Genomic DNA, 13,042 nt, shown 5'->3' with positions numbered 1-13,042 from the left:
AGGAAATAGATACAACACAGATATTTACAATAGAATGTGGTCTAATGCAGTGGAAGAGATATATCCAAGTATATAAATAATTGCTGAAGATCATCTTTCTGAAGCATTCAATGTCAAGTCTTACAAAGTGTGCATGTGTAGACTTTTCATTGTTTTGTGGCTTAATGATTTGATTAATCAAGTAATTTCCACACACCAAAAATCAGCAACAAGGTACCTGTTCTAGAAAATGCAAATGATTAAACAATATAAAACTAAGGTCTCATACTGAAAAAAAAAAAAAAGGAAAAAGAAAAAACCGTCAATTTAGTTAGAAATATAAAATTATGTGTAAGAATGAATTTGGGTCTAGGTCAGAGAAGAATCTTCTAGAAGCAGACGTGTGGAGTACATTCACACTGCCTCACAGGTCCCCTGAAAGCTCTGGGCACCATCGATGACTTTGCCTTCAAAGGCCAAGCAGAAAGATTCTTAACTCTCAGGGATTGCTTATGGACACAAACAGACGTTCAGCAATGATGGGCATGGGAGTCCACAGCAGGACAACTGGAATCTGAAGAAGTAGGTGCCGGAGCAAATGAATGCCAAGCTGCCGGGCTTCAGCAGTTCTGCTTAGGTGCCCATACCGCTCTGTCACCATTGTGACCAATATTTAACCCAGTGCTTGACATGTATTAAATGAACAAATGTGTGAGAGTCACTTCTCTCAGCATCTCCTGGAATAAATCAGTGGAATGTGAGATATAACAAATTTTGATTTTCTCAAAATCAGTTAGGGGGGTTGATTATTGATCATTATAAATGTGACATATTTAGATGAGAAATACACACAGCACAACAGGACGAATGCATAATATCAAAAGTAAGAGTGACTCAAAGGAGGGGGAACTTAATGAAGGATGAGATAATCAAGTAGGTGAAATGTGACAAATGGTTAGCTTTCAGGTAAGTGGAGAAGAAAGAAGGTATTTCAGGCGGGGGGAAATGACCAGAAAGAAGAAGAGGAGGCAGAGGGTGTGGAGTGGAAGGAACTGTGTAGGGTGGTTCAAGGGTTAGGAATGAGCAGAGGGAAGCCAGCACATTTTAGAAGAAAAATACAGCCCAGGAGCAGAACCCCTGGTGTCCAGGGGAATTCTTCTTAGTCTCAAGGCCTTAAATCCCATTAATACATGGTGACTCCCACAGCTCCATCATCTTACTCTGGTCCCTCACTAGTACAATTCTAGTACAATGCATGCATAAGGATGTGTATCATCTATTTTTTTTAAGATTTATTTTATTTATTTCTCTCCCCTTTCCCGCCCCTCCCCACCCCACCCCACCCCAGTTGTCTGTTCTCTGTGTCCATTTGCTGTGTGTTCTTCTTTTTGTCTGCTTCTGTTGTCAGTGGCATGGGAATCCGTGTCTCTTTTTGTTGTGTCAGCTCTCCGTGTGTGCGGCACCATTCTTGGGCAAGCTGCACTTTCTTTCGCGCTGGGCGACTCTCCTTAAGGGGTGTACTCCTTGCGCATGGGGCTCCCCTATGCGAGGGACACCCCTGCATGGCAGGGCACTCCTTGCGCACATGAGCACTGCACATGGGCCAGCTCCACAAGGTCAAAGAGGCCCGGGGTTTGAACCACGGACCTCCCATGTGGTAGACGGACGTCCTAACCACTGGGCCAAGTCTGCTTCCCAGGATGTGTATCATCTTTAGACAATTTAAAAACAATTATAAACCTACTAAAATAAGTCAGTTTTTTCTTATCACCATAAGCTGGTAATTCTAAACAGTGTCAGTGATATTCTCAACAATGGCACAAAAAATTGCTTTAAATTCTAAATACTTCCTACAGTGTTACTATAGAGTATTAATAATATATATGTAAGCTTTAAATTGTCCCATTCTTTAATAAACATTGAGTTATGCAGGGAAGTTAATTAAGAAAACTCCTATTATACAAAGTCCCTGACATATGCTGATCGAGCTACAGGCATTCTTCAATCCCACTCCCTGCAGGCAGTTTGTGTTTCTGTCCCTGAAAGACTGTATATGCCAATGTTTGAACAGTTGATTTAGAAATGATAAAATGATGCACATGAAGTAAAATGAATCACTGTCATTTTGTGTGACTGTGTAGAGTTTTTATTTGTGAATTATTGCTTTCATATTGAATTATTTGTGTTTCGATTGTTAAATTTTCTGCTTTATAAAAATGAATAAAAAACTATGTATGAACTAGAACAAATCACTATTGCAAGGTGTTAAGAATGTGGAGAAACATGGGAAAAATACAATTAATATAACCAATGGACTACAGTTAACAGCAATACTGTACTTTTCTTGTCTCAATGCCAAAGATATACTGTATTAATAACAGGGTGTGTATGGAAAAAATATACCAAATATACACTATGACCATAGTTAGTGGTAATAGTCTGTTGACATTATCTCATAATTTGTAACAAATGTTCCACAATAACGTAATGTATTGGTGGAGGGGTGTTGTATGGGAATTCCACATGTGTGCATGATTGTTTTGTAAGTTCACAACTTCTCTAACAAAAATATATTTTAAAAAATAAGAATACTAAATATGATTACCAATTTTTACATGATTTTTTAAAAAATAATTTTATTATATAGATGAGAGCAAAAACATGTTAAAAATTATCCACTTGGGGCATCAAATAACACTAAGTATGCCGCTAAACTTTACAATTCTTTAAACCCACCTACTGAACTTATCATCATCTGCCATGTTTTATATTTGTTTGTTTATTGTCTGTCACATCAATAGAATATAAGCCTCATGACAGCAGTCTCTTTTCTTTGTTCACTGTTGTAACGCCAGTGCCTAAGATAATGAAGAATAGTAGGTGACCAATAAATACTTAAGAAAGGGAGGATAAAATATAGGTAGATTTCAGGTGAGGGAGGGTCTTCTGTGCCACGCCAGATCCTTTAGCTCTTAAGTAATGGGGAGTCATTGAAACATTTCAAGCAGGAGATTGATACAAATCAGATGCGGAAATTGCAAAGAGGATGGATTTGAAGAAGGCAAGTTAGGAAGCCAAGAAAACCCTTAAGGCTACTGCAGTGATTTAAGAAGTGAGATGTTAAGGACATCACAGATGGAAGGGTGTGCAGACATCTGAAAGATATTCACAAAATATAATTGCCAGGAAATGCAAGAGTAGTGCAGCTAACTCCCCTATTTCTGGGTGATGTCATTCCTAAGACAGCAGACTCAGGAAAATGAGCAGTATTGGTGTAGTGAAGTTTACGAAAAAGAGATGTCCGGGGTTTGAATATATGAGTCTGTTGCTCAGAGAGAGGTCAGGGCAGACATGGATTTTTAAGTAATTTTCATATAGGTGAGATTTAAAACCACGACAATAAAAAAATTATACCTGAAGACTGGTGAAAAGAGGGATAAAAGGACAGAAGCAGCGTTTCTTTTGTTTTCATGTTTTTTTGGTGTAAGTGGAATTTACCTATAAAAACACCCTTCTCTTCTTCTTAAACCATAGTTCTCATACTTTGATAGAGCTTTGCTTCTGGTCATTATTTCAAAGGTACCAGACAATTTTTTTTTTGTAGTGTATTGCACATATTCTCAAAATATTTCCATTGCTAAAACTATTTCAGCCAGATCCACTTTCTCTTAATAGTCAATCAACATAAAATGCAATAGAAACAGTGAAAAAACCATAAGCTAAAGCAAAGTACAGCATCATCATTCATATATATTAATTTTTATATGAAGTAAAAGACATCAGAAATTACCAATGTGCATGGCATACCTACAGCCACTTAAGATCATCTTTATTTATTTTTGTTATCATAGTTTCGAGCCCTATTAATCTTTTTAAACTCATGTCCTAAAAAATAGAAGCCATAGTAGGAAGAAAGCAACACTACTAATTATTTTATGAATTTATGTATGATCAAAAATACTCTGCTGTGTTCAAAACAATACGGATTAAGTCCCAGGTATCTTTAATCAACAAGAGTGATTTTTAAAGTAGCAGCTGTGATACTAATTCACCTGGGATAAAAGAAACTGGATGCAAAGGAGAGGAAAGATAAAACCTGACACCACCTCTTTAAACAATTGATTTCAAATATAAAGCTAATTTAATCTTTTTTTATCTAGTTTGAAGATACAAAAGAGTGAGAGGTATCTGTGAGTGAGAAAACAAATTAAGAGGAAAGTGTTGTGGTTGTAACTCTGGTGAAATTCCAGGGTCAATTTTTATACTCCTGTAACAGTGACACAGAATTCCTCTACCATGGGACAGTCCAAATAAGGCTGATCAAACACTTCATTTTTACCTTAGACACTGGAAACATTCAAAGGCAAAGGAAAGGAAATAAGTTAGGGTATTGGGAAAAAGAAAAAAAAAAGAGAGGAAAACCAAAACGTTTGGATATTAAACCAGGGGAATATGTCCTACTAGAAAATGTTCAGCAAATATATAAGAATTCAAGTTTAGTGCTGATTTATATGATTTAGAAATGCCCATTCTGCATTTGAGTTAAAATGAGATAGAGATGCCAACAGTCATCATAATCTACCAAATTTATCAATGCAGAAACACTCACAAGCATGGCTGTTTGAATTTTAAGCTTCTTGTGAAAAGGCAATTAGTGCAGAGAAATTTTTTCTAGCCCTCCAATGTATACAATAATTAAGTTACCTTTTAAAATTAATTCATATAGTCACTAACATGCATAGTTGAAAAAATATACAATGCTTATACATATGTTGTTAAAAGATTTTTTTTCTAATCAAAAAAGCTGTGGTAAAATGCCATTAAAAACATATTAATAAAATAATCTAAATCCTCCCAGGAAAACAATGTATTGGATATTTTAATTTCCAGAATAAAATTATAAAATATATATAATCCCTTAAAATTAACAGCAATGAAATAGCAATACAAAAAATAATTACTTCTTGACAATTAGATTATTTACTCTTCATATCCTCTCTAAAGGGTCTTCCATGTAGGTGATAATTTTTATTGATGATTCAGTTAAATAGTTTTATATTAATGATAGCCTACTTTGCTTTAGGATACTGTCACTTGACCAATATTCAAATTTATACTTTTACTATCACATATTTAGAGGTGCCAGAAAATGTGAAAAACAGAAGCAAATAGTCAACTGATTATTATTAAATATGATAAATTTATTGCCTAAGTATTGTTCAGTACCCACACAAATTTAAATTCTAGTTAGGTATATCAAGAGATAAACTGAAGGGCTGTATTTTATAATCCATGCTTTTCTGATACAAGATGACACATTTACGGAAAATAACAATAAATTGAGTAATATTATTAACATACCACCTAAATATTTTCTAAGTTTTACAACAAATGTTTTAAACAATATCTACTCCCTGCTTATAATAAATTTGATTTCTTTCTGATCATAAATGTAATTTACATTCACTATTGAGTTCCATTTATTTTAAGTAAAGTTGAATTTGACTTGAATATCCATTTGTTAAGGTTGGTTTTAATATCTGAAAGTCAAACAGTTTCCATTTAAATGTATGAATCTTCACATGAATAAAATGCTTATGTTACTGAATCCTGGTTTAAAATAATAATGCTGTTAATATCAAATATTAATGAGATACTGATGGGGAAACATTGCATAAATGTACATTAGAATAGTACATTTTCAGCAGATTCTGATATAATAGTGTGCAATATAAGACTTTAGAGATAATAAACTGAAAGTACATGAGTAGTACTCAAGTAGACAACAGATGAATATTCAAATATTCTATGGGGCTAAATTTTCCCCATTTCCATGATTTTCGGATATCTCTTCATTAAAGGAAAGATTCAAAGGGATGAAGCAATTTTTCATTTGAGTATTTCCTCTATCCACAAAATATTTTGCAGTGAATTGTCTTAAAATCACAGAAGTAAGAAGAGAAGTTTTAAAGGAAATATTGCTTGAAGCCAAATGCAAAATTTAAAGTGAATAATGTAATCAACTTTTGAGCATTTGGAAAAATAACTTTTAAAATGTCATCCGCAGGCCTGAAATTTCTATGATTATGAACCAACGACATTCATATTTGTTTTATCCCCTTTATTTTTGACTTTCTAAACATGAAATAGATGTAGCATGTATGCATTACCTTAAACCACCAGCAAATTCTTGTTTTTCAAATATAGTGATGTCAGAGTAACCTAATCGAGCCAAAAAGGAAGCACAGCTTATACTTGCAGGTCCAGCGCCAAAAAGAGCAATCTTTGCAGAATAGGCTTCTGGCATTTTTTCTTGGGGAGGCAGAGAAGGATTTCTGATTTGTGGGATATTCATTGCTTTAAACACCTATGGAGAAATAAATTGCCACAGTAAAAATTTTAAAACTAATTTTTACAGACTCAAAACATATTTTTAATGTTTCAAATCCACTGGTGTTTTCAACCAATAATAAGTGGTTCATTATCAGTATTAACATGGCATACTTAAAAGGTTATGTTGCATCAATTAGATGATAACTTATGCATGAGTATAATTTTCTCAATCTTTGAAATTTCTTTCTGGGGTCAGACGTCTCCCAGGAAGTATTCCTGACTCATCTTCCCTACTTCTTCCTCTAGGCCTGGCTAAATGCTCCTGAGTTGCCTCTAACATAACCACTTACCAGTCGAGCAGCTCATGAGCCACGTTTCCATGTCAGTCAGTAAAACGTTACCTCCTAGAGTCAGGGAATATGCCATATGTAGAAGCACACACATATAATTAATTACTGATGTGTCTTGGATATTGTTTTTCTAACACCTTACCATTGTATTATCAGTAGTTAACACTATGGCTAGCACATAGTAAAAATTTAGTAAATAATTTGTTGATTTTTGCTTTTGATTATGATAGATTTGGATTTGAAGGATACAATTTTAAAAACCTCTTTAACTACTGAAGCAAGCCAGATGTGAGGGAGTAGACACTTTTCCCTTGAGGTCCTTTGCCATTTCTTAGCAGAAGGAGGAAGGTTAATCAAGAATCTTGCAGAAGGCCACAGCTGAGAGACAAGAAAGATTTTGGCAATCTTCTAGGAACTAAAGAAACTCAGAGTTTTAAGAAATCAAGAGGCAAGGAACTTGATGCAAAAGAAAGTTTAGAGAAGTAAGCTTAATTCTTAAGTTGCATATGGCAACAGGCTAAGAATCTAAACAGATAACTTCTCTAAAACAGTGGGGAGCTTTCTACACTCTCAAGATCTAGAGGAAATAAAAGCTGAAGGGCAGGAGGGTCTAAAGGAAAAGTCTTGCAAAACAATCCAGGATACAACTGGAAGATCTGGAAGCCTACATTCTACATGTGGAGAAAACCAGAATTAGATGATTAACTCAGCCATGAGTCAGCTCAGCCCCAGATTGGATAAGGATGATTTGTCTTCCCTTTATCTACCAAATGATAGGGCAGACCTAATCTGGAGGATAAGTCAACCACTTTTCATATATATTGTATGGCTTTTGAACAGACATGATCAAAATTCAGGCATGCCAAGAAAACAGAGAGATCCCCATACATAACCCACTAATTGCAGTTATCAAACATAGAGTTTAATATAACTATGATGCTTTCAAAAACATAAAAAGAATGAGAATGTCACCAGAAATCTGGTACTGGTTTGAAAAATTTTTGAAGAGAAAAAAAATGCAAAAACTTAAAAAATAAATAAGCATATTTAACAGTATATTGGACAGATCAGCAAAAAAAATTTAGCAAGATAAATCAGTAAAAGTTATCTGGGCTAAAGCATGGAAAGTAAGTAGGAAGAAAAATGTAGAAAAGAATGTAGAGGACAGCAAAAAAAGATCTAATATATGTGCAATTGGAGTCCTAAAAGTGGAGGAGAGAGCGAAGGAGGCAGAGGCAATCTTTTAAGAGAAATAGGTCAGGAATTTCCCTAAACTAATAGAAGAACTCATGGCACAGATTCATGAAGCTCTAAAATCTTAAGCAAGGTAAATATAAAGAAAATCACTTGGGCATAACACAGCAAAATTGCTGGCAACCACAGTAAGAAAAATAAAGTATTGAAAGCAACCAAAGAATAAAGACATGATACCGTCAATGAGCAACAATAAGGCTGACAGCTTTCCTCTTGAAAGAAATGTTGGAAGCCAGAAGACAATGAAATGATATATTTTGAGCATGGAAAGAAAAATACCTTCTACCTAAAATTCAATTTAGGAAGAAAAATATCCTTCAAATGTGAAGGTGAAATAAAGACATTTGCAGAGAGAATTTGTTGGCAGCAATAAAAGAAATACTGGGAATACTAAAGGAATTTCTTTAGGAAGAAGAAATATCCCAGATGGAAACACAAAAGTGCAGAAAGTAATAAAGAACACTGGAAGTTATAAATATGTGGATAAATATAAATTAATATTGACTGAAAAAAATAGTAATAATGTCATGTGGGATTTAAGATAAAGTAAGACTAAAATGCATGACAATAGGCATGCATTACTCTTAAAGTATATCAAGATCTTAGCTTAGTCTAGGAAGCAATGAAAATACTAATGCATATTTGCATATTACTCTGTAAGCAATTAAGGATGCATGCTGTATATCTACAGTAACTATTAAAATAATAGTAAAAGAATATCCCCTAATTAAGGTGTGTGTGGAGGAAGTGGCATAAAAATTATATTTAATGAATGTAAAAGAAAGAAATGAGAAAATTAATTTAAATACTTGGGGGAAACAGGACCATAAAACAAATAGTAAGAAGATAAATATATAAACTTCAATGTATTAGTAATTACATTAAATGTGAATGGACATAACCTCTGATTAAAGGCAAGAAATGTAAAAGAGATATTTTTTAAATGTGTAAGGACATAGAAAATGTAAAGTTAAAAGATGAAAAATATAGCATGCAAACACTACCAAAAAGAAACTGGTATCGGATTATCAATATGAGACATTAGATTTTAAGGCAGGATACATTTCTAAAGTTAAAGAACAGCACTTCATAGTAATGAAAAGGCCAATTTATCAGCAAAATTTTACAATTGTAACTCTGTAGGCACTTAATTATAATTTCAAAAAATAAAGAGAAACTGAAAGAACTAAAGGAGAAAGAATCAGATCCTGAGGTCTACAGCATTCTCCCATCAAAACTTACTTTTAATAGAAGGGGCCTATAAATAAAATTCATATTTAAGAGTAATTTAATGGAATACCTCCCAGGGCTATTTACAAGTAAATTTCCCCCCTTCTGGAATCCCAGGCAAAGGTAAAGAGATATAGACAGATTTTTTTCCTTGGGAGTGAGGAATAGGTGAAAGAGGCCTTTATGTTTTCTTGAAACCAACCCACTTATACTACTAATGATTTTGAATAAAACCTGCCATTCAAAATATTTAAGTAACATCCAAACAATCCCATTTAGAATTTAAAGAAACTATCAACAAGTATTACCTAAGGCCTTATTACTCGCTGTGAGCTAAATGGCTTTCATAAATGTTGCCCTAGCTTTTTTTTTTTTTTTTTTTTTTGAGGTACTGGGGATTGGACTTGGGACCTCGTATATGGGAGGCAGATGCTATGATTTTCTCATTTCTATCTTTCTTTCTACTTCCTCTATACACACATCACCTAGCTAGGAGATATTCTTCTACTGTTCTTTCATTAGTTAATATAGAGATACAGCATGCATCTTAGCTGATTAGAGTATAATACACCTCAGTATTTTTACCCCTTCCTGGAAAATTCTATGATGTGAACCAGAAATTTACCACTACATTATAAAATCATTCGTAAAAATAGAGTTGAAATCTACTTATTATATTTTTGAAATATGAGATTGTCACATACTTTTCACAAACATATTAAACAAGATGTATTTGAAATGATCAGGGAGAACTACATGTAATTTCATTTAGGGATTAAATAAATACTAATTTCTTTCATATTCAGTTGGCTATTCCTAGCTTTACAAACCAGTAATTAAAAACATAACTTTCCCAAATAAAATTTGCTAGCATTTATAAATTAACTTCACATTTTACCAAATTTCAGAAGCAGAAGACATGTAATCGTTTTGCTTTAGTTTAAGAATCATATATTGCTGATATCTTACACAATATAGGAGGGTTCAGTAAGGATATTTATGACTTTCACAAGCTGAAAATCTCATAATGTAAAGGTAAGCTGCAATAACCAAATAAATGCAATTTGTGAAATGTCTACCTTGCTGCAGTGACACAGAAGCAAGAAATAATTTATCTTTGATACAATGAACATACCTAACACAAATGCTAGTGAATGGTATGTAAATAAGGTTGCAATGATCCAAAAATACCCAATCAGTATATATTTTCTCCTAAGGATATTTTAACTATTTTTGAATGAAGTCTTTAACTGTTCTTTTGAAAAACTGTCCAAATGCAAATACTGACCTCTGTATACCCAACACAAAACTGGATTTTCTCAGGAGGTTTGAAGGAATGAATGCAAGCACACTCTTCTACAGGCATAATGCCATACACATGAATGAGAAAATGAATGGTTACCCACTGATGCCTACAACGTCAGGCTCTGTATCTTATGAGTTCAACACATATTCAGTATACTATCCTGCTCAATACACTAATCTATAAATTGGTATTAGCCCTTTGCCTACTTTGTAATGTTCCTTTTTTTTCTTTTTTGTAACTAGCACTGTATTTTCATTCTTAGTTATATGACAAATTAGTTGTCCCTTGGTAGCACTTCTTATGAAGTGAAAACTGGAACAACATTTTTGCATTTTTGTAAATTTTAGCACAAAGGGCAGTAGATTTTAACAGATCTGGCTTTGAAACTAGACTACTTGGGTTTGAGACTTGACCCCCATCATTTCCATGGAATATGATATCAAGCAAGTCCCTTAACATTTCTATGCCACAATCTCCTCAACTTTAAAATGGGGTAAATATTTAATTCCTAGACCTACTATGAAGATAAAATGAGTTCATGTATATAAAACATTTTAGAAAAGTGCTCAGCCACACAGCAAATATTACTTCCGAATTCACCTATCATTGAAAGACCATAAATAAACTAGTCTATTTACCCTTGTATTGTACATGGTAGCCACTAGCCACATATGACAATTCACATACAAATTAATAAAGATTAAATTTTAAAATCTTAACACAGTTTACAGTCTAACCATCCCAATAGATTAGGAACTATTCAGAGAGGTTTTCTTCTCTTTCTGCAGTCCCAGGACACAGTAGAGTACCTGCCTTATACATAGAACTACCCAATAAGATGTTGAATTTCAAAATTCCTGCTGTCCAATGGTATACTTCAACAAATGTGTAAAAATCACTAAGGAAACACAGTTCTTCCTTAGTGATAACGAAGGACAGTTACAAGTCAATATTTTTCTTGAGGAACATTTTAAAATAGATTTCCTTGTAAAATCATCCTGTTATTTCTGACCTTCCATCCTCATTTTAGTCTCTCCTACTCTCTGAAACAGTACATAATGAATATAAATGTGAGTGTTTGGTAGCTATAATTCTTCCCTAACCACTCTGTTTGTTCTTATTAGCCAAGCAACAGCAAAAATAAGCTACAGGTAAATCATGACAAATAAAATATTCTTAGAAATTTCAGAAATGTTTCATTATTATCCCTATTAGCAGAAGGATGAACTGCAAAAGGGCAGTTACATTCTGCAAACATCATAAGGGGTTTATGTTTTAGCAAGCATTTAACTTGATTTCAGTACGGAACAAGGAATAATTTCTGGTGATTTCTGAAGATATTATTTCATCAGTGTAGCTCTAAGAGAAATCATAATAAAAATGATACAGTTTTTGTTTTGCTTGTTTTGGTTTCTTTGGGTTATTTAATTAGCAAAATGACAGTCTGGTTGCCTTTTGAATGCTTGAATGCAGAAAGATTGCTATTTTGTGCATACAAAAGTAAGTTACCTCAAATTACATGCCTGCCAGGAGACTCTTCTGTATAATTTTCTTTGTAACTTTCTTCCTTTTGTAAAAGAAATCAAAGGAAATCCTGAATACATAATATTCACTGAACTCATCCTTTGAAAAGAAACATGCTTGGACTACCTGACAAACAGTTCCCCCCCCACACACACACAACAACTAAAAATGGAACTCCAAAAGTGGGAACTTTATTTCAAACATATGAAAAATGGGGGAAACCTCCAGATACCAAAATTATTTCTGTTAGTAATTCTTAAAGATTTTGTTTCATTATTTTCATATTATTAATGTAAACATTATTCTGAGACACCTGTGGCATGGTAAAAATACTTGTGCAATTTGAAGTCAGAATATTCTGTTACTCTCAATTTCCTCTTCAGTCATGTAAATATTTTTATGTGCCCTTTATGTGCTAGACACATATGAATAAAACAAGCATTGACCCTTGGGTAACAGTACTAGAGTAACAGAGTACTGACTAGTAGCTAGGCAGTCAGATAAGTGTTCCATGCATGAGTTGGTAACTAGAGGTGACAGGGGCTGGGCAATGAATACTACAGCTTGCTAGGATAACAGAGTGACAGGAAGACAACTGGGAATAATGGAGACATGGTGATGGGAGAGAACTTCCCCCATTCTATTTGATTCAGTTGATTGCTGTCATAGGTTTCCAGAGCTTCATTTTTCTAGAAAAACTAGAAATTCAAATTTTATGTTAGCAGCTACTTTCCTTGTTCTGCCTAAATAAAACCTGATTTTAGAAATGAAAGATAACAAGAAATGACTGAATTAAATCTAGGTATTAGTGACCATTGTACAAATTTACCTGGATAACAGGATATTAGAAACATATCTTCACAAATGTGAGCATATTCAATTGCAATAAAAAGAAGACTAAATCAAGAATTAAATAAGTGGAAGAAACATTTTGATATAAATTTTAATATGTATCCCATGTTCTTGAAGGCTTTCATTAAATTTCCCAAGCAATCATTTGTTTCTAATACAAACTGAAATAATTAATTTATATCTCACATAAAAGTAATTTATTATATCTATCTTC

The 13,042-nt window shown here is 33.6% G+C and overlaps 1 protein-coding gene across 3 annotated transcripts in view; it reads right to left on the bottom strand.

Moving 5' to 3' along the window:
* Window positions 1-13,042, bottom strand: part of DPYD (dihydropyrimidine dehydrogenase) — a 982,193-nt gene that overhangs the window by 664,056 nt on the left and 305,095 nt on the right. For all 3 annotated transcript variants that reach the window (XM_058303142.1, XM_058303141.2, XM_058303140.2), the window contains exon 6: window positions 6,150-6,346. In XM_058303142.1, the coding sequence (XP_058159125.1) occupies window positions 6,150-6,346 (197 nt within the window). The remainder of the gene's footprint in view (window positions 1-6,149; window positions 6,347-13,042) is intronic.

Source organism: Dasypus novemcinctus, chromosome 9 (genome assembly GCF_030445035.2).
Source record: "Dasypus novemcinctus isolate mDasNov1 chromosome 9, mDasNov1.1.hap2, whole genome shotgun sequence".
Lineage (NCBI taxonomy): Eukaryota > Metazoa > Chordata > Mammalia > Cingulata > Dasypodidae > Dasypus > Dasypus novemcinctus.
Note: the sequence above shows the minus strand (reverse complement) of the source record. Positions and strands in the feature narration are given on the sequence as shown.